The sequence below is a fragment of the Lathyrus oleraceus genome, chromosome 4 (assembly GCF_024323335.1).
Source record: "Lathyrus oleraceus cultivar Zhongwan6 chromosome 4, CAAS_Psat_ZW6_1.0, whole genome shotgun sequence".
Lineage (NCBI taxonomy): Eukaryota > Viridiplantae > Streptophyta > Magnoliopsida > Fabales > Fabaceae > Lathyrus > Lathyrus oleraceus.
This window is the reverse complement of record NC_066582.1, coordinates 439649573-439665746: the sequence shown is the minus strand read 5'-3', so window position 1 is coordinate 439665746 and position 16174 is coordinate 439649573. Positions and strand designations below refer to the sequence as shown.

Here is a 16174-nt window from a genome sequence, read left to right as displayed (position 1 = left end):
AAATGGATTCATGAGTACATATGGGACCCATTTATTTGGTTTATATGTATTCGAAGTTAGGTGAAATTTATCTTTGAAAGATTAAACAAATGACAACAAGCAACACGCTATTTACGGTAATATATTTGAACCTTTATTATTATTAATATTTAATAACACTTGTGCTACACTGTTACTTATTTTATCTAAATCATTTTTAAGTATATATCTTCTCTCACTTTCCACGCATTTTTGACTAATCATATGAGAAGGAATACAATGAGACTTGTCCACATGCTTACGCCTTCATTCCGCCCATAGGGAATTAAACGATCAAGTCGTTTTGAGTGTCTATTGACCGTATTGAAGCAAATGATATACAATACACACCGTACGGCGAACACTGTCACAACATCCCCTGGACGACATAACCTTATACTCCAAATTATAAAAGATTGTGGATCACGTCTGATTTATCCATATCTGTCTGAGTGAATCATGTGCCAGTTCGAGTTTCTACAACCTATTTCAAGAGACTCCTTTTTGTCTACTCCTCCCATTGTCGTCCGTAGAAATGTTGATGTGATGTTTGATGATTTCTATAATCATATGGTATTAGAGAAAGCACGAAGTGTGTCATATCCTTAGTCATGTAGTAGTGCATTTGACTATATCCAATGATATTTTAGAATGTCACATCCTTACATGACAATAATTCCTCAGAGAAATCCATTTAGACTAACTCATCAAATAATATTAGAGAGGAGTAGATTAAAGCATATCAAATATTAAAAAACAAAAGTCTTCTGTTATAAATAATTTTTTTTAAAAAAACTTTTACTCTCCTAGTTAGGTTCTATAAAAAGAATAATATTACGAGGCTTATCAATAAAAAGTCGAGAAAATATTCATTTAATAGGGAGTCCAAAAATAAAAACTAATCTAGTTAATAAAGTTTGTTCATATGAGACTTTTTTAATATCTATATGCATCTCATTAGTGAAATTTTTACCCCATACTCTAATAATTATCTCTCATCTCTGCAATTTATTTGATTCGACCAAAATATGTTAATATTATGTCTGAAAAAAAAATATTTTTTTTTTGAAAAATAATAGGCAACATGAAAAATTACGGCCTAAAATAAAGAAAATTGTTCTTGTTTGCCTGTTAATGCTTTTTATTCGTTGTCTTCACTTTTGACAACGGTTTTAACACTGCTGTCTAAAATATAATTACAAATGAAAAAAACTAAAAAAAAAACTTATGATTAATAAAAAAATTATAAAAATTTATAACAAATTATCCGCGGTGAATAAACTTTTGGTAAAAAAATATAATATTGAAAAACGTATAACAAATTATCCGATGAATAAATTTTAATAAAAAATTATAATATCGAAAAAATATATTCCAAATTAATTCGTGAAGAAAAATTACGTACAAAAATTCTTTTAAGTCACGTACTCCAATACATTGGTGCAGGAGTACAAACTTTTTTCGGTTTTAAAAATAAATAATAAAATGATGTAATTGGAATATTTTGAAAATGTAAGAATAGGAGATAATTGTAAAGGTTGGCATAAAATTTTCCTCATTAGTATGGAAAAGCTTGAAAAGCTTTTTTTTAATACTGTATTTTATTTATATTGTATTGGAAGAATCTTTTTGAATATCTATTTTGGAAGGCTTTGAGAATATAGGAGGACGGAACCAGAAATTATCAAAATTTCATAGTATAAAAAAAAGTAAAATTCTCCCCCTTTTCCTCTAGTTCTTTCTTAAGTTCTTCAAATTTTTACAATTAACATTTGAACTTATTTTAAGATTTGAAGCGTGTTTTTGAATGTTTGAGTTCTGAAATTTGAATATTTTTTAAATATAGTAACATTCAATATAAATACTTTATTAAATAATAATTCAACAATAACATAATACATCAACTTAAATAATAAACATTAATTAAACACAAACAAAATTATAACTATACAGATGAGTTTTTTTCACTGAATTCTACCATGTATGCACATTTTTATCAAATAATTTGGAATAAATCAATCTCGAACACATAAGCAGATGCAACAGTAGACGATTCTGGACAGGCAGATGCAAGAGATATGACATGCTATTCAATGTCAACGTTACCTCATCAGTCGGTGATTTATTGCTGAGATTTTTTTTCTTAAGTGCCTCCTTCTTTGAAATTAATCTTCCATTATATTTCCGTTTGAATTTTTTTTTTTTTTATTGGGCTCGTCCATCAAAGTGGCGAGTGTGTGAAACCCAATATTCGCTGGGTAGGCTCGGCCATTCATTGGCCAAGCTAGTGAAGGAAGCGTATTTTTTTTTTTTAAACTTTAGTAAATAGTTTTCTAATTATTATTAAATAGTTTTGTAATTAATTCTATATTTAATTAATATAATTGATTTTTTTTTAAAAATAATAATAATATTTTAATAAAAATATTTAAAATAAAATGTTAATAATAATAGTTTTTTTATATAATAATAGTTTTCTAGTATTGTTCTTTTAAAATATTAATAATAAAAATCATTATTTTTTATAATATTAATAATAGAAATAATTTTTTTATTATATATTAATAATAAAAATAAAATGTTTCCCTCCAAAATTTTAATAATTTTTTGGGAATGATATATTTCCCTCCAAAATTTCAATGACCGAGCAATTGCTTTGTGTTTATACTGTCTCGGCCAATGATTGACCGAGTATTCAAGTATTAATTTTCTATAAATAGCAAAACTTGTAAAAATGTAACTCAGATCACAAAATCCTTTCTTTTGGTCAGAATGTCTGTTTGGGGTCTTGTATTTTATGGACACAGTGAAAAAATGAGTGTTTGCCTTGATCCGCAATGGAATTTCAGAACACTGATTTCAGCCATCCACACTGGCTTCCGACAGTTGGGCGGGCGTCGTATGAAGGTGAGGGAAGTAGAGTATCGTTGTCCATACATAACGTTGACTGATGCAAGCCCCGATGGTACGTACATGTATTACCTGGATCGTATAGAAAATGATGAAGATGTTCAGTGTATGTTTTTGACACATAGTGATGAAGTTAATAGAGGAGTTGAAGGTCCACTTGTGTTGGTTGTTGTTGTTGATTAATTTTTTAATTACCAGTTGTGTTGGTTGTTGTTGTTGTTTAGTTAATGTGGTTGTACTTTGTAACCATAAGCCTTTGATTATCAAATGTATTTCATAATTGTTTGTTCCCAAAAGACATTAGAAATACACAATGGTTTATATATATTACGTGCATAGTAGTTAATAATTAAAAAAAACAACATAATCATCTGGACGGATATTTAAAATAACAACATAATCATCTGGATGGTCGTTGGGACGGTCCTGCAACATTAGGACATTTCCTACGCATGTGTCCTATTTCACGGCAAATTCCACACCTTCTCTTTTCCTTCTCAACGTCGTCCATCTCGGTTCTAATCCTGGTGCTGTTTGGGCGCCCTTTCTTCCTCCTTCTCATAGAGTCGTCGTGGCAAAGAGTAAATCCTTCATATTATGGCCAAATCTCCTCATGGGGAAGTCCTAGGAAACTCTCCTGATAGACCTTGAAGACGTTAAGAATTTTGAAGACGTCTGAAATGTGAATGGAGTAGTCCTGGCATATGCTCGAACGTGCTGCGGTTACATGGGAGCAAGGTAGGTGAAATGCCTGAAATTTCCCACAGTCACAGTGTTGTTTCCTCAGATCAACGCTGAATGTTCCGGTTGGTCGACCGTCGTTATGATTAATCTTCTCTTGGACCATGAAATAAAATCTCACTCGATCGAACTGCATGACGTTGTGCGTGTTAGCTTTGATGACTTCCTCAGCCATCCCCTTGTTGCAGTTATCAGTGAAAACTTGCCCAGAGGCTAATATTTTTGTCCATTGATGGCCTCTTCTACCAAATAGTGATCCTGAACGATAGTACGTAGATTTGACCAATGCAGTGATTGGAAGGTTTCGGGTTTCTTTTAGCACCGAGTTCATTGCTTCTGCTAGGTTAGTTGTCATGTGACCCCAGCGTTGCCCTCCGTCAAATGTCCTTGCCCACTTCTCCCGAGGGATGTTGTCTATCCATGATAAAGTGTCGTTGTTTGTCCTTCGGATTTCCCCCTGATAGTAGTTAAATTTTGCCTCTGTTAACGCATAACCCATGTTAACAACTATTTTGCGCAGATCCTTGTCTTTAATCTCGCACATGAAGTTTTGCGCGATGTGTCTAATGCAATAGACGTGTGATGAAGGAGGAAACTGCCATCCATTTTCCGGGTTGTTGTATGCACTCTTTATCGATTCATGCCTGTCTGATATTAGGCATAGATTTTCTTGGGGGGTAACGTGTATTCTTAAATTCTTAAGAAAGAAACTCCAAGCTTCATTTGTCTCACTTTCAACCAATGCGAACGCTATCGGAAATATGTTCCCGTTCCCATCCTGTGCCACAGCCATCAACAGAGTCCCTCTGTACTTGCCATACAACCAAGTTCCATCGACCTGCACAATTGGTTTACAATACGTGAAACCACGTATACATGGTCTAAACGCCCAAAACAGACGATGAAATATCCTTTGGTCACCCAAGTATGAACCATCATTTAAAATCACAGGTAAGGATTGTAATTCTATAATGGTACCTGTAACACCCCGATTAAAATAAGAGAATTATTTAATTGAGTCAATATTATTTTATTAATTTAATTAAATAAAGTTGAATTATTGGATTATTTTTATTATTATTATAGATGTTATTTATTTTAATAATAATTAAATAATAAAATAAATGGAATATGAAGAGTGGAAGGGTAAAAGTGGAAATTGGATAAAAGAGGCCAAAGTGAGGACTCAGGTTTTTTCACGTGTTTTGCCTCAGAGTCAGAGAAAGGGGGAGAAACGCTGAAGAGAAAGAGAAGGAAGAGGAAAAGGCCAAAGATTGCTCAGAGCTTCCTTCAATCCAAAGAGGTAAGGGGTCTGAACCTTATTAAACAATAATATGCTGAAAATGGTGAAATATTGGATGAACGAAATTGAGATTTTAATCGAAGGAATTCGTAGAAATTATATGCAAGGATGTTAGGATTTGTGAAATCGAATAGGGGACTATTTGTATTAGATGATATGAGTGATTTTGTGTGAAATTTGGACTGTGGAAGGATGAATTTGGATAGATCTCGTAGCAGAAAAAGCCATTGCAGATCTGGAAATCTGGTTTCTGGTCATACGCGTATGGCACTAGGCAATACGCGTATGAGATTGCTGGTACGCGTATGGCACTAGGCAATACGCGTATGGATGAGGAAGATGATGTTTTGAACGTGTTTTGGTCTCTGTTGGTACGCGTATGGGAATGTGATACGCGTATGGACATGGCAATACGCGTATGGATTTGGTCAGGCGTGGGCAATACGCGTATGGGCATAGGCAATACGCGTATGGGCAGACTTGTGGTCTTTCCTGGGCTGTTGTTGTGCAGTTTTTGGTTGTTTAGGCTGAGCGAGGTAACTTAGCTGATGTATGGTATACGAGGGATCATTTCCCGTTGCTTTGAGTGGTATAGATATTAGTAGAGTGTGATAATACTGTGTTTGATTATGTGGCATGATGTGATATGCTTTTGTGATAGAATGTGTTAATGATGATGATAACATGAATATATGATGCTGTTGTTGCTATGTTGATTATGATGCATGCTTGGTGTGCATGCATTCATGAAAGGCCGATGCCTAGTGATGAACGGACTGAGTTCCAATGATGTTGTTGACTCCGGGCTTGTTGAGAGGCTTGGTTCCTTGCGGGGAACTCGGATTCTATGGTGATGAATCTGGGAGTGGTGATCCTGTAGTTGGTCACAAAATGGGTATACCGAGTCGTGTTGAGTCATGCATGGGTGTGTGCATTGCATTTAATATGTTGTTTTGTTGATGTTCATGAATATGTTGATTATGATGATTATGATGAGCTGTGTTGGCATATGTGAAATATATTTATGTTTATATTTCTGTCGTTATATTATTATTTAATAAAGTAATTCTCACCCCTTCTGCATGTGTTTATGTTCATCTATGATGAGCAATGTGCAGATAAAGAGGAGTAGCTATTGTTGAGGTTTGAAGAATAAGTGTAGAGTTATTCTACAGAGTCGAGTCAAATGCTCTGGTCATGTGACACCGGGGTTATGGGATTCGATAGATAATTGATTATTATTTACGTTGTTTATGATGACTAACATGTTGAGATGTTTTGTTGAGATAATGTTGAACCATTATTATGAATTGTTATATGATGAATGATAATATTAATGTTGTTGTCCGCTGCGAAGTTTTAATAAAATAAATAATATGTTTTATGTTGTGATGCGATAATTGTTATGTTGTAAGAAATGTAAACTCTTCTACATGTTGTACTCTGATAATCTATTTAAATATGTCGTTTGGGTAGAAGGGTGTTACATTAGTGGTATCAGAGCATGGTCAGTCCAGTCGAGTCATAATGTGATGTTTTCCCTGTTGGTCGATTAGTGTAAATGACACTGTCGATATTTAACGGTTGTAGTTGTGTCGTGCAGAGTATGGCTGGAGAAAATGACCGTGCGATTGCTGAGGCTTTGGCTGCTATGGCGCAGGCTATGCAGGCGCAGCAGAATCCGCCGGTCGACGAGTTTAGGAATTTGGGAAGGTTTCTGAAGAATAACCCTCCTACATTCAAGGGGCGCTATGATCCAGATGGTGCTCAGATTTGGCTGAAGGAAATTGAGAAGATTTTCCGGGTGATGACGTGTACTGAAGCACAGAAGGTGCAGTTTGGTACGCATATGTTATCTGAAGAGGCTGAAAACTGGTGGGATAACACTCGACAGAGGATTGAAGTACCAGGTGCTGAGATGACTTGGGAAAGGTTCAAGACGGCCTTTCTGGAGAAATATTTTCCTGCTGATGTGCGATGTAAGAAGGAGATGGAATTTCTGGGACTGAAGCAGGGTAACATGTCTGTTGCTGATTACGCTTCGAAGTTTGAGGAGCTGGTGCAGTATTGTCCTCATTATAATAATGCTGATGCTGAGGAATCCAAGTGTGTCAAGTTTGAGAACGGGTTGCGTCCCGAGATCAAACAAGGCATTGGTTACCAGGAGATTCGTAGGTTTCCTACACTGGTTAACAAGTGCAGGATATTTGATGAAGATAGCAAGGCTAGGACTGCTCACTACAAGAGTCTTAGTGAGAAGAAGAATAAGGATCGTGGTAGTCCTTATGCATCTCCGAATGGTAAAGGTAAGCAGAAAGTGGTAGATGCGAAGAAGCCAAGTGGGGGAGGATCTCCCATAGCTGGTAAATGTTTCAAGTGTGGCGAGCCAGGCCACCGTGCTGATAGCTGTGTCAAGAAAGTGCTGAGATGTTTCCGATGCGGTCAGGCTGGTCATAGAGTTACGGAATGTAAGGATGCTGGTCCGACATGTTTTAATTGTGGCGAGAAAGGCCATATCAGTTCGCAGTGCTCGAAACCGAAGAAGGCGGCTACTGCAGCTCATACTACTAGTAGGGTGTTTGCTCTGAGTGGGGCTGAAGCTCCTAAAGAAGATAATCTGATTAAAGGTACTTGCTTGATTAATAATGTTGAATTGCTTGCTATTGTTGACACTGGTGCTACTCATTCGTTTATTTCGTGTGAGTGTGCGACCAGGATTGGTGTGATTATGTCGTCCCTAGGCGGAAGTATGGTGATAGATACTCCTGCTAATGGTTCTGTGAAGACTTCTGTTGTCTGTCGAGGTTGTCATTTGACGATCTTTGAGAGAGAGTTCGTGGTTGATTTGGTGTGCTTACCCTTGCACCAAATTGATATTATTCTGGGAATGAATTGGCTAGAATTCTATGGCGTGTTTATCAACTGCTATAGGAAGACGGTGCGATTTTCTGAAGTTGGTGAGAATGATGAGGCAAGATTTCTATCTGCTAAGCAGGTGGGGGATTTTGTGAAAGATGAAGCTCAGATATTCGCTTTATTTGCGTCTCTGCACGCGGATAAGAAAGTGGTAAGTGTAGATTTGCCTGTTGTCTGTGAATTTCAGGATGTGTTTCCGGAGGATGTAAGTGATTTACCTCCAGAACGTGAAGTAGAATTTGCCATTGACTTGGTACCAGGTACGAGTCCAGTGTCGATGTCTCCTTATAGAATGTCGGCAGCGGAATTAGTTGAACTGAAGAAGCAACTGGAGGAATTGCTTGAGAAGAAGTTTGTGCGTCCAAGTGTTTCTCCTTGGGGTGCACCAGTATTGTTAGTGAAGAAGAAAGAAGGTACGATGAGGTTGTGTGTCGATTACCGGCAGTTGAATAAGGTGACTATCAAGAATCGGTATCCATTGCCGAGGATTGATGATTTGATGGACCAGTTGGTTGGAGCTCATGTTTTCAGTAAGATTGATTTGCGGTCGGGTTATCATCAGATCCGAGTGAAGTCAGACGATATTGCGAAGACTGCTTTCCGTACGAGGTATGGTCACTATGAATACACTGTGATGCCGTTCGGTGTATCTAATGCTCCAGGTGTGTTTATGGAATATATGAATCGTATATTTCATCCGTACCTTGATAATTTTGTTGTGGTGTTCATAGATGATATATTGATATATTCTAAGACGGAAGAAGAGCATGCAGGACATCTGAGAATTGTTTTGCAGGTGTTAAGAGAAAAGAAATTATATGCAAAGTTAGCTAAATGTGAGTTCTGGTTGAAGGAAGTGAGTTTCCTTGGCCATGTGATTTCGAGTGGTGGGATTTCTGTTGATCCTGCCAAAGTTGATGCTGTATTACAGTGGGAGACTCCGAAGTCTGCTACTGAGATACGCAGTTTTCTGGGGTTAGCTGGTTATTATCGCAGATTTATTGAGGGCTTCTCTAGGTTGGCATTGCCGTTGACGCAGTTGACTAAGAAGGGTCAAGTGTATGTGTGGGATGCAGCTTGTGAAGCGAGTTTTGTTGAGTTGAAGAGGCGGTTGACCAGTGCTCCAGTGTTGATCTTGCCTAATCCTGGTGAGTCCTTCGTTGTTTATTGTGATGCTTCTTTGATGGGTCTTGGTGGTGTTTTGATGCAGAATGGTAAAGTTGTAGCTTATGCTTCTAGACAGTTGAAAGTTCATGAGAGGAATTATCCTACGCATGATCTAGAACTTGCAGCTGTTGTATTTGTGTTGAAAATGTGGAGGCATTATCTGTATGGTTCCAGATTCGAAGTGTTCAGTGATCACAAGAGTCTGAAGTATCTGTTTGATCAGAAAGAGTTAAATATGAGGCAGAGAAGGTGGTTAGAATTACTGAAGGATTTTGACTTTGAATTGAGTTATCATCCCGGTAAGGCTAATGTAGTTGCAGATGCGCTGAGTAGAAAGTCTCTACATATGTCTATGATGATGGTTCAGGAGCTCGAGTTAATTGAACAGTTCCGTGATATGAGTTTGGGTTGTGAAGTTTCCGCTGATAGTGTAAAGTTGGGTATGCTGAAGTTGACTAGTGGAATTCTGGAAGATATTCGGAATGGTCAGCAAGTTGATGTCGCTCTAGTTGATCATATTACTATGGTTAACCAGGGTAATGGTGGTAATTTTGAGATTGATGAGAATGGCATCCTGCGATTTAAGGGTAGAGTTTGTGTTCCTGAGGTGTCTGAATTGAAAAAGAGTATTCTTGAAGAGGGCCATAGGAGTGGATTGAGCATCCATCCAGGTGCAACTAAAATGTATCAAGATTTGAAGAAGTTGTTTTGGTGGGCTGGTATGAAAAGAGATGTTGCTAAGTTTGTGTATGCCTGTTTGACTTGTCAGAAGTCAAAGATTGAACATCAGAAACCGGCAGGTATGATGCAACCTTTGAAGATTCCTGAATGGAAGTGGGATAGCATTTCCATGGATTTTGTGACGGGATTGCCGAGGACGACGAAAGGTAATGATTCTATTTGGGTGATTGTGGATCGATTGACTAAGTCGGCGCATTTCTTGCCGATGAAGATTAATCACTCTTTAGAGAAGTTGGCAGAGTTGTATATTGAGGAGATAGTGAGGCTGCATGGTATTCCATCCAGTATTGTGTCTGATAGAGATCCCAGATTTACTTCTAGATTTTGGGAAAGTTTGCAGAAAGCGTTGGGAACTAAGTTGAGGTTGAGTTCAGCTTATCATCCTCAGACTGATGGTCAGACCGAAAGAACTATCCAATCCTTGGAGGATTTGTTGAGAGCTTGTGTGTTGGAGCAGAGTGGTTCTTGGGATAGTTATTTGCCGTTGGTGGAGTTTACTTATAATAATAATTTTCATGCTAGTATCGGTATGGCTCCATATGAAGCATTGTATGGTAGGAGGTGTAGAACTTCATTGTGTTGGTATGAATCAGGTGAGAGTGTTGTACTCGGACCTGAGATTGTGCAGCAGACGACTGAAAGGGTTAAGATGATTCAGGAGAAAATGAAGATTTCTCAGAGTCGTCAGAAGAGTTATCATGATAACAGGAGAAAGGCACTTGAGTTCCAAGAGGGAGATCATGTGTTCTTGAGAGTTACTCCGACGACAGGTGTGGGTAGAGCTTTAAAGTCTAAAAAGCTTACTCCGAGGTTTGTGGGTCCGTATCAGATTTTGAAAAGGGTTGGGGAAGTGGCGTATCGGATAGCTTTACCGCCGTCGCTTTCTAATCTGCATGATGTGTTTCATGTATCTCAGTTGAGAAAATATATTGCGGATCCTTCGCATGTTGTTCAGTTGGATGATATCCAGGTGAGGGATAATTTGACCGTTGAGGTGTTGCCAATTCGGATAGATGACCGAGAAGAGAAGACCCTGAGAGGTAAGAAGATTGCTCTAGTGAAAGTTGTTTGGGGAGGTCCAGCTGGTGAGAGCTTGACTTGGGAGCGTGAAGATCAGATGAAGGAGTCGTATCCGGCTCTATTTGCTTGAGGTATGTTTTCGAGGACGAAAACTCTTTTAGTGGGGGAGAGTTGTAACACCCCGATTAAAATAAGAGAATTATTTAATTGAGTCAATATTATTTTATTAATTTAATTAAATAAAGTTGAATTATTGGATTATTTTTATTATTATTATAGATGTTATTTATTTTAATAATAATTAAATAATAAAATAAATGGAATATGAAGAGTGGAAGGGTAAAAGTGGAAATTGGATAAAAGAGGCCAAAGTGAGGACTCAGGTTTTTTCACGTGTTTTGCCTCAGAGTCAGAGAAAGGGGGAGAAACGCTGAAGAGAAAGAGAAGGAAGAGGAAAAGGCCAAAGATTGCTCAGAGCTTCCTTCAATCCAAAGAGGTAAGGGGTCTGAACCTTATTAAACAATAATATGCTGAAAATGGTGAAATATTGGATGAACGAAATTGGGATTTTAATCGAAGGAATTCGTAGAAATTATATGCAAGGATGTTAGGATTTGTGAAATCGAATAGGGGACTATTTGTATTAGATGATATGAGTGATTTTGTGTGAAATTTGGACTGTGGAAGGATGAATTTGGATAGATCTCGTAGCAGAAAAAGCCATTGCAGATCTGGAAATCTGGTTTCTGGTCATACGCGTATGGCACTAGGCAATACGCGTATGAGATTGCTGGTACGCGTATGGCACTAGGCAATACGCGTATGGATGAGGAAGATGATGTTTTGAACGTGTTTTGGTCTCTGTTGGTACGCGTATGGGAATGTGATACGCGTATGGACATGGCAATACGCGTATGGATTTGGTCAGGCGTGGGCAATACGCGTATGGGCATAGGCAATACGCGTATGGGCAGACTTGTGGTCTTTCCTGGGCTGTTGTTGTGCAGTTTTTGGTTGTTTAGGCTGAGCGAGGTAACTTAGCTGATGTATGGTATACGAGGGATCATTTCCCGTTGCTTTGAGTGGTATAGATATTAGTAGAGTGTGATAATACTGTGTTTGATTATGTGGCATGATGTGATATGCTTTTGTGATAGAATGTGTTAATGATGATGATAACATGAATATATGATGCTGTTGTTGCTATGTTGATTATGATGCATGCTTGGTGTGCATGCATTCATGAAAGGCCGATGCCTAGTGATGAACGGACTGAGTTCCAATGATGTTGTTGACTCCGGGCTTGTTGAGAGGCTTGGTTCCTTGCGGGGAACTCGGATTCTATGGTGATGAATCTGGGAGTGGTGATCCTGTAGTTGGTCACAAAATGGGTATACCGAGTCGTGTTGAGTCATGCATGGGTGTGTGCATTGCATTTGATATGTTGTTTTGTTGATGTTCATGAATATGTTGATTATGATGATTATGATGAGCTGTGTTGGCATATGTGAAATATATTTATGTTTATATTTCTGTCGTTATATTATTATTTAATAATGTAATTCTCACCCCTTCTGCATGTGTTTATGTTCATCTATGATGAGCAATGTGCAGATAAAGAGGAGTAGCTATTGTTGAGGTTTGAAGAATAAGTGTAGAGTTATTCTACAGAGTCGAGTCAAATGCTCTGGTCATGTGACACCGGGGTTATGGGATTCGATAGATAATTGATTATTATTTACGTTGTTTATGATGACTAACATGTTGAGATGTTTTGTTGAGATAATGTTGAACCATTATTATGAATTGTTATATGATGAATGATAATATTAATGTTGTTGTCCGCTGCGAAGTTTTAATAAAATAAATAATATGTTTTATGTTGTGATGCGATAATTGTTATGTTGTAAGAAATGTAAACTCTTCTACATGTTGTACTCTGATAATCTATTTAAATATGTCGTTTGGGTAGAAGGGTGTTACAGTACCTGGTAGATATGTTTTCATTACCAGTATCCACTGCGGAAGATCGTTGTAAGATGTCTCCCAATTTCCATACAGCGACTCAATTGCCTTACACTTTGCAATCCATGCCTTTTTGTAGGATATGATATAGCTGTATTTCTCAGCAACATGAGCGATGATAACCTTCACCTTAAGAGAAACGTCCCGATTTACAAGCTCCATTATGCTCTTACTAATCATTTCTGAACTGAGCTGTGTATGGTCTTGTGACATGGTAGTGGTTGTGCACGTATGAGGCCCACCAGACTTACCAACTCTTCACCTTGAGTTGCCCTTACGCAAAGAGACTCTGCATTTGAAATTGCATGTTGAATTTCTACATTTGATGACAAAACGTACATTGTCATATTTAACCACAGAAAAATCTAGGCTACGTTTTATATGCCATTGTTGCAATGCCAGAAGACACTCTTCCTTATTTTCATACTCGATGCCCTCCTCTATTTCGTCAGAATTGTGAGTTGGTATGAAACTTCCAAAAACGAAGATTGGTTCAACATCATCCAAACTTATGTTTTGCATGTGCACAGGTGGGTTGTACAAACTAATTGGTTGCGCTCTTAATGCAACGGTCGGTGTGTCGAATATGTCCTCGTTGCCATCGTCATCGCTAACACCAAATAGATCTTCAAATCGAACCTCCTCAAGATCATCCTCACTATTCTCGCCTACCTCTTCATTTGGTATGAAAGGTTCATTATTTTGAGTCGGCTCTTCGTCAATGGCTTGACTCATTCCATAGTCGTGTGATTGTACTGATTGCGTTGGATAACCAAGATTTTCATTGTGACTCGGTTGTTCTTCAACATCTTCATTGTGACTCGGTTGTTCTTTAAGATTTTAGACTAGACGAACATATATCTCAATGGTGGGTAATTGAGATAATGTTACATGACATTGAAACATCGACTTGACATCTTCGTCGGTCTCAATGTGTGTCATTATGTAAAAGACGGTATTATCATCTCCATTAAATAATGGTTGACGATAAATGATGTCTTCAACATAACGTTGCAACTTTTTTTCAATACGGTCTTTGAAATGATGAAAGTCGGAGTTGATGTGGATTTTGAACATAGTTAAATTCGTATTGCAAAATGAGAATCCCTCATTTGGATCTGTGAAAAGGGATCCTTCGGAATGGATAGAAACAATTAAATTTCTTTGAGCCATGGATGTGGAATATTTGATTTGATTTAGGAGATATGAATGTAGATTTGGTTTGGTGAGAATGAATGAAGATGTTAGTGGTATTTATAGTAAACCAAATCCTATACAAATCACATGCAGATATTCATTTAATAGGAAGAGAGAGAAAGCGTGATCCCTAGGCTGTACTAGCTTGTCCATTCATTGGGCGAGCCGAAACCCTAAAAGACTAAACTCGTCATTCCATTGGACGAGCCCATACAACAAATGAAGTACCTCGTCATTCCATTGGACGAGCTCATACACACCAAAGCTTAACTCGTCTATCAAAGTGACGAGTCTGAAAATAGGCCTTTGGACAGTGCAATTTCCCATCAGCGTGGGAGTCTCTTCTTGCAGGATTCCTTACCAAATTTTTTTGCATGCATTCCATGCAATGTCCAATCACTCATTAAAATCTTAACCAATATATTTATTATATTTTACTACTATAAATAATCCTTTCCTCTACACTTCCTTCTCATCATCTACCTACAATTTCTATTCACTATCTTCAAATATTTACTCTCTACAAATATTCACTATCTTTAAATCCAAAATGTCTTTGTTATGGATGGGCGAATCACACCGTGGGACGGCGGCAAACATTTCCGAATACGTAAGTCTCTTTCAAATCTATTTCACAAATTCAATACGTAAATATCACATCAAATATTCATTACCATTTTTTATTTTAATTTCAGCAAGACGGTAGGTTTCGGGTCTATTCACATACATACATTCAACCAAGTGCGGTTATAATACCGTATTTGGAACTAGCCGGCTTTGCAAATGTGGCCAAGATTGCAAGTCTAAAAGTAGACTCTAAACTAATTGTTGCATTGTTAGAGAGATGGAGACCGGAGACACATACCTTTCATTTACCAATAGGTGAATGTACTATCACACTAGATGATGTGAGTATGTTACTCGGTCTCCGAATCCATGTGAAAGCTGCTAATGGCCCGACAAACGTAACCAATGATGTTTACATGGAAAATTTGGGCATCGAACCAACAACTTCGGATAAAAATGGGGCTTCTGTCAAAATAGTTTGGTTAGAAGTAGTATTGACACAAAAAAATAACCCTAACCCGACCGGGGCAGAAAATATTCTTCATGCAAAAATTTATATTTTACTTTTAATTGCTACTTTTTTAATGCCAGATAAGAGTCATAATTTGTTGCATTCTTCTTGGTTACCTTTAGTAGGAGACCTTGAAAAATGTAATACATACAGTTGGGGTTCTGCTTGTCTGGAGACACTATATAGACATATGTGCAAGGCAACCCATAAAGGAGTCAAGAGCATAGGAGGATGTGTTGTATTACTAACTGTATGGGCATTCACACGCATACCCTTGTTAGCCCCGGTTAGTAACGAGGTTCCATCACATCCTTATGCATTAAGGTAACGATTTTCATTTAAATGCAATTTATATTTCTCAAAATTATTTATACGTTGCTTTAACGTTTTTTTTAATATGCAAGATGGTGCAAACGAGGTATGAATTATGAAAATAATCCTCGTCATCATCTACGAGGGTACTGTGTTGCAATAGAACACATGGAAGAAAACGATGTAAGAATGATTAATTATAATATTAAACTTATTTAAATTTATTTTATACATTATAATAGTTATATTTCTTTTAACAATTTATTTGGAGGCCGTACATACAATATCTAGTGCCTGATTATACTGACAGTTGAGTTTGGAATGCAACAACATATATGGTATGTTTCTTTACCGTTGAGATGCATCAGACGGATCGAGTCAAACTCCAATTTGGATTTGAACAACAAATAACGTCTCAACCAAGATGTCTAAGTGAACACCATAACATGACTATGGTCCAAGCTTGGGACACACATTGGCAAGATTTAAATAAAGAAGAGCTGAAAGAATGGAAAAGAAGAAGGCATTTGGTGTTACAAGGAAACTCGGTAATTGGTGAGTCTAAGCCAGGTAGAGAATACATGTACTGATTTTTATCAATTCCTTTTATGCACGTTGCTCCGACACAGTTTTTGAATGATCCCCGTCAACATGTAGCTTCTTCAACCCAACAAACAACATCACCCCCACAACAACATAACCAACCATCATCCTCAACTCAACAAACTTACCAACACACCCAGACC

At 37.5% G+C, this 16174-nt stretch overlaps 1 protein-coding gene across 1 annotated transcript; it reads left to right on the top strand.

The window, feature by feature from the left end:
* Positions 1-14588: 14588 nt before the first annotated feature.
* On the top strand, positions 14589-15647 carry LOC127137889 (serine/threonine-protein phosphatase 7 long form homolog). The gene is made up of 3 exons (XM_051064297.1): positions 14589-14648; positions 14734-15440; positions 15521-15647. The coding sequence occupies exons 1-3, from the start codon at positions 14589-14591 to the stop codon at positions 15645-15647; spliced, it is 894 nt and encodes a 297-aa protein (XP_050920254.1).
* The last annotated feature ends 527 nt before the right edge of the window (positions 15648-16174 follow it).

What these genes read in the sequence shown, in the direction of transcription:
- LOC127137889 (XM_051064297.1), top strand. Translation starts at nt 14,589, where the DNA reads ATGTCTTTGTTATGGATGGGCGAATCACACCGTGGGACGGCGGCAAAC. An exon ending in CGGCAAACATTTCCGAATAC is followed by an intron (nt 14,649 to 14,733) that starts GTAAGTCTCTTT and finishes TTTTAATTTCAG; the next exon opens with CAAGACGGTAGGTTTCGGGT. An exon ending in TCACATCCTTATGCATTAAG is followed by an intron (nt 15,441 to 15,520) that starts GTAACGATTTTC and finishes TTAATATGCAAG; the next exon opens with ATGGTGCAAACGAGGTATGA.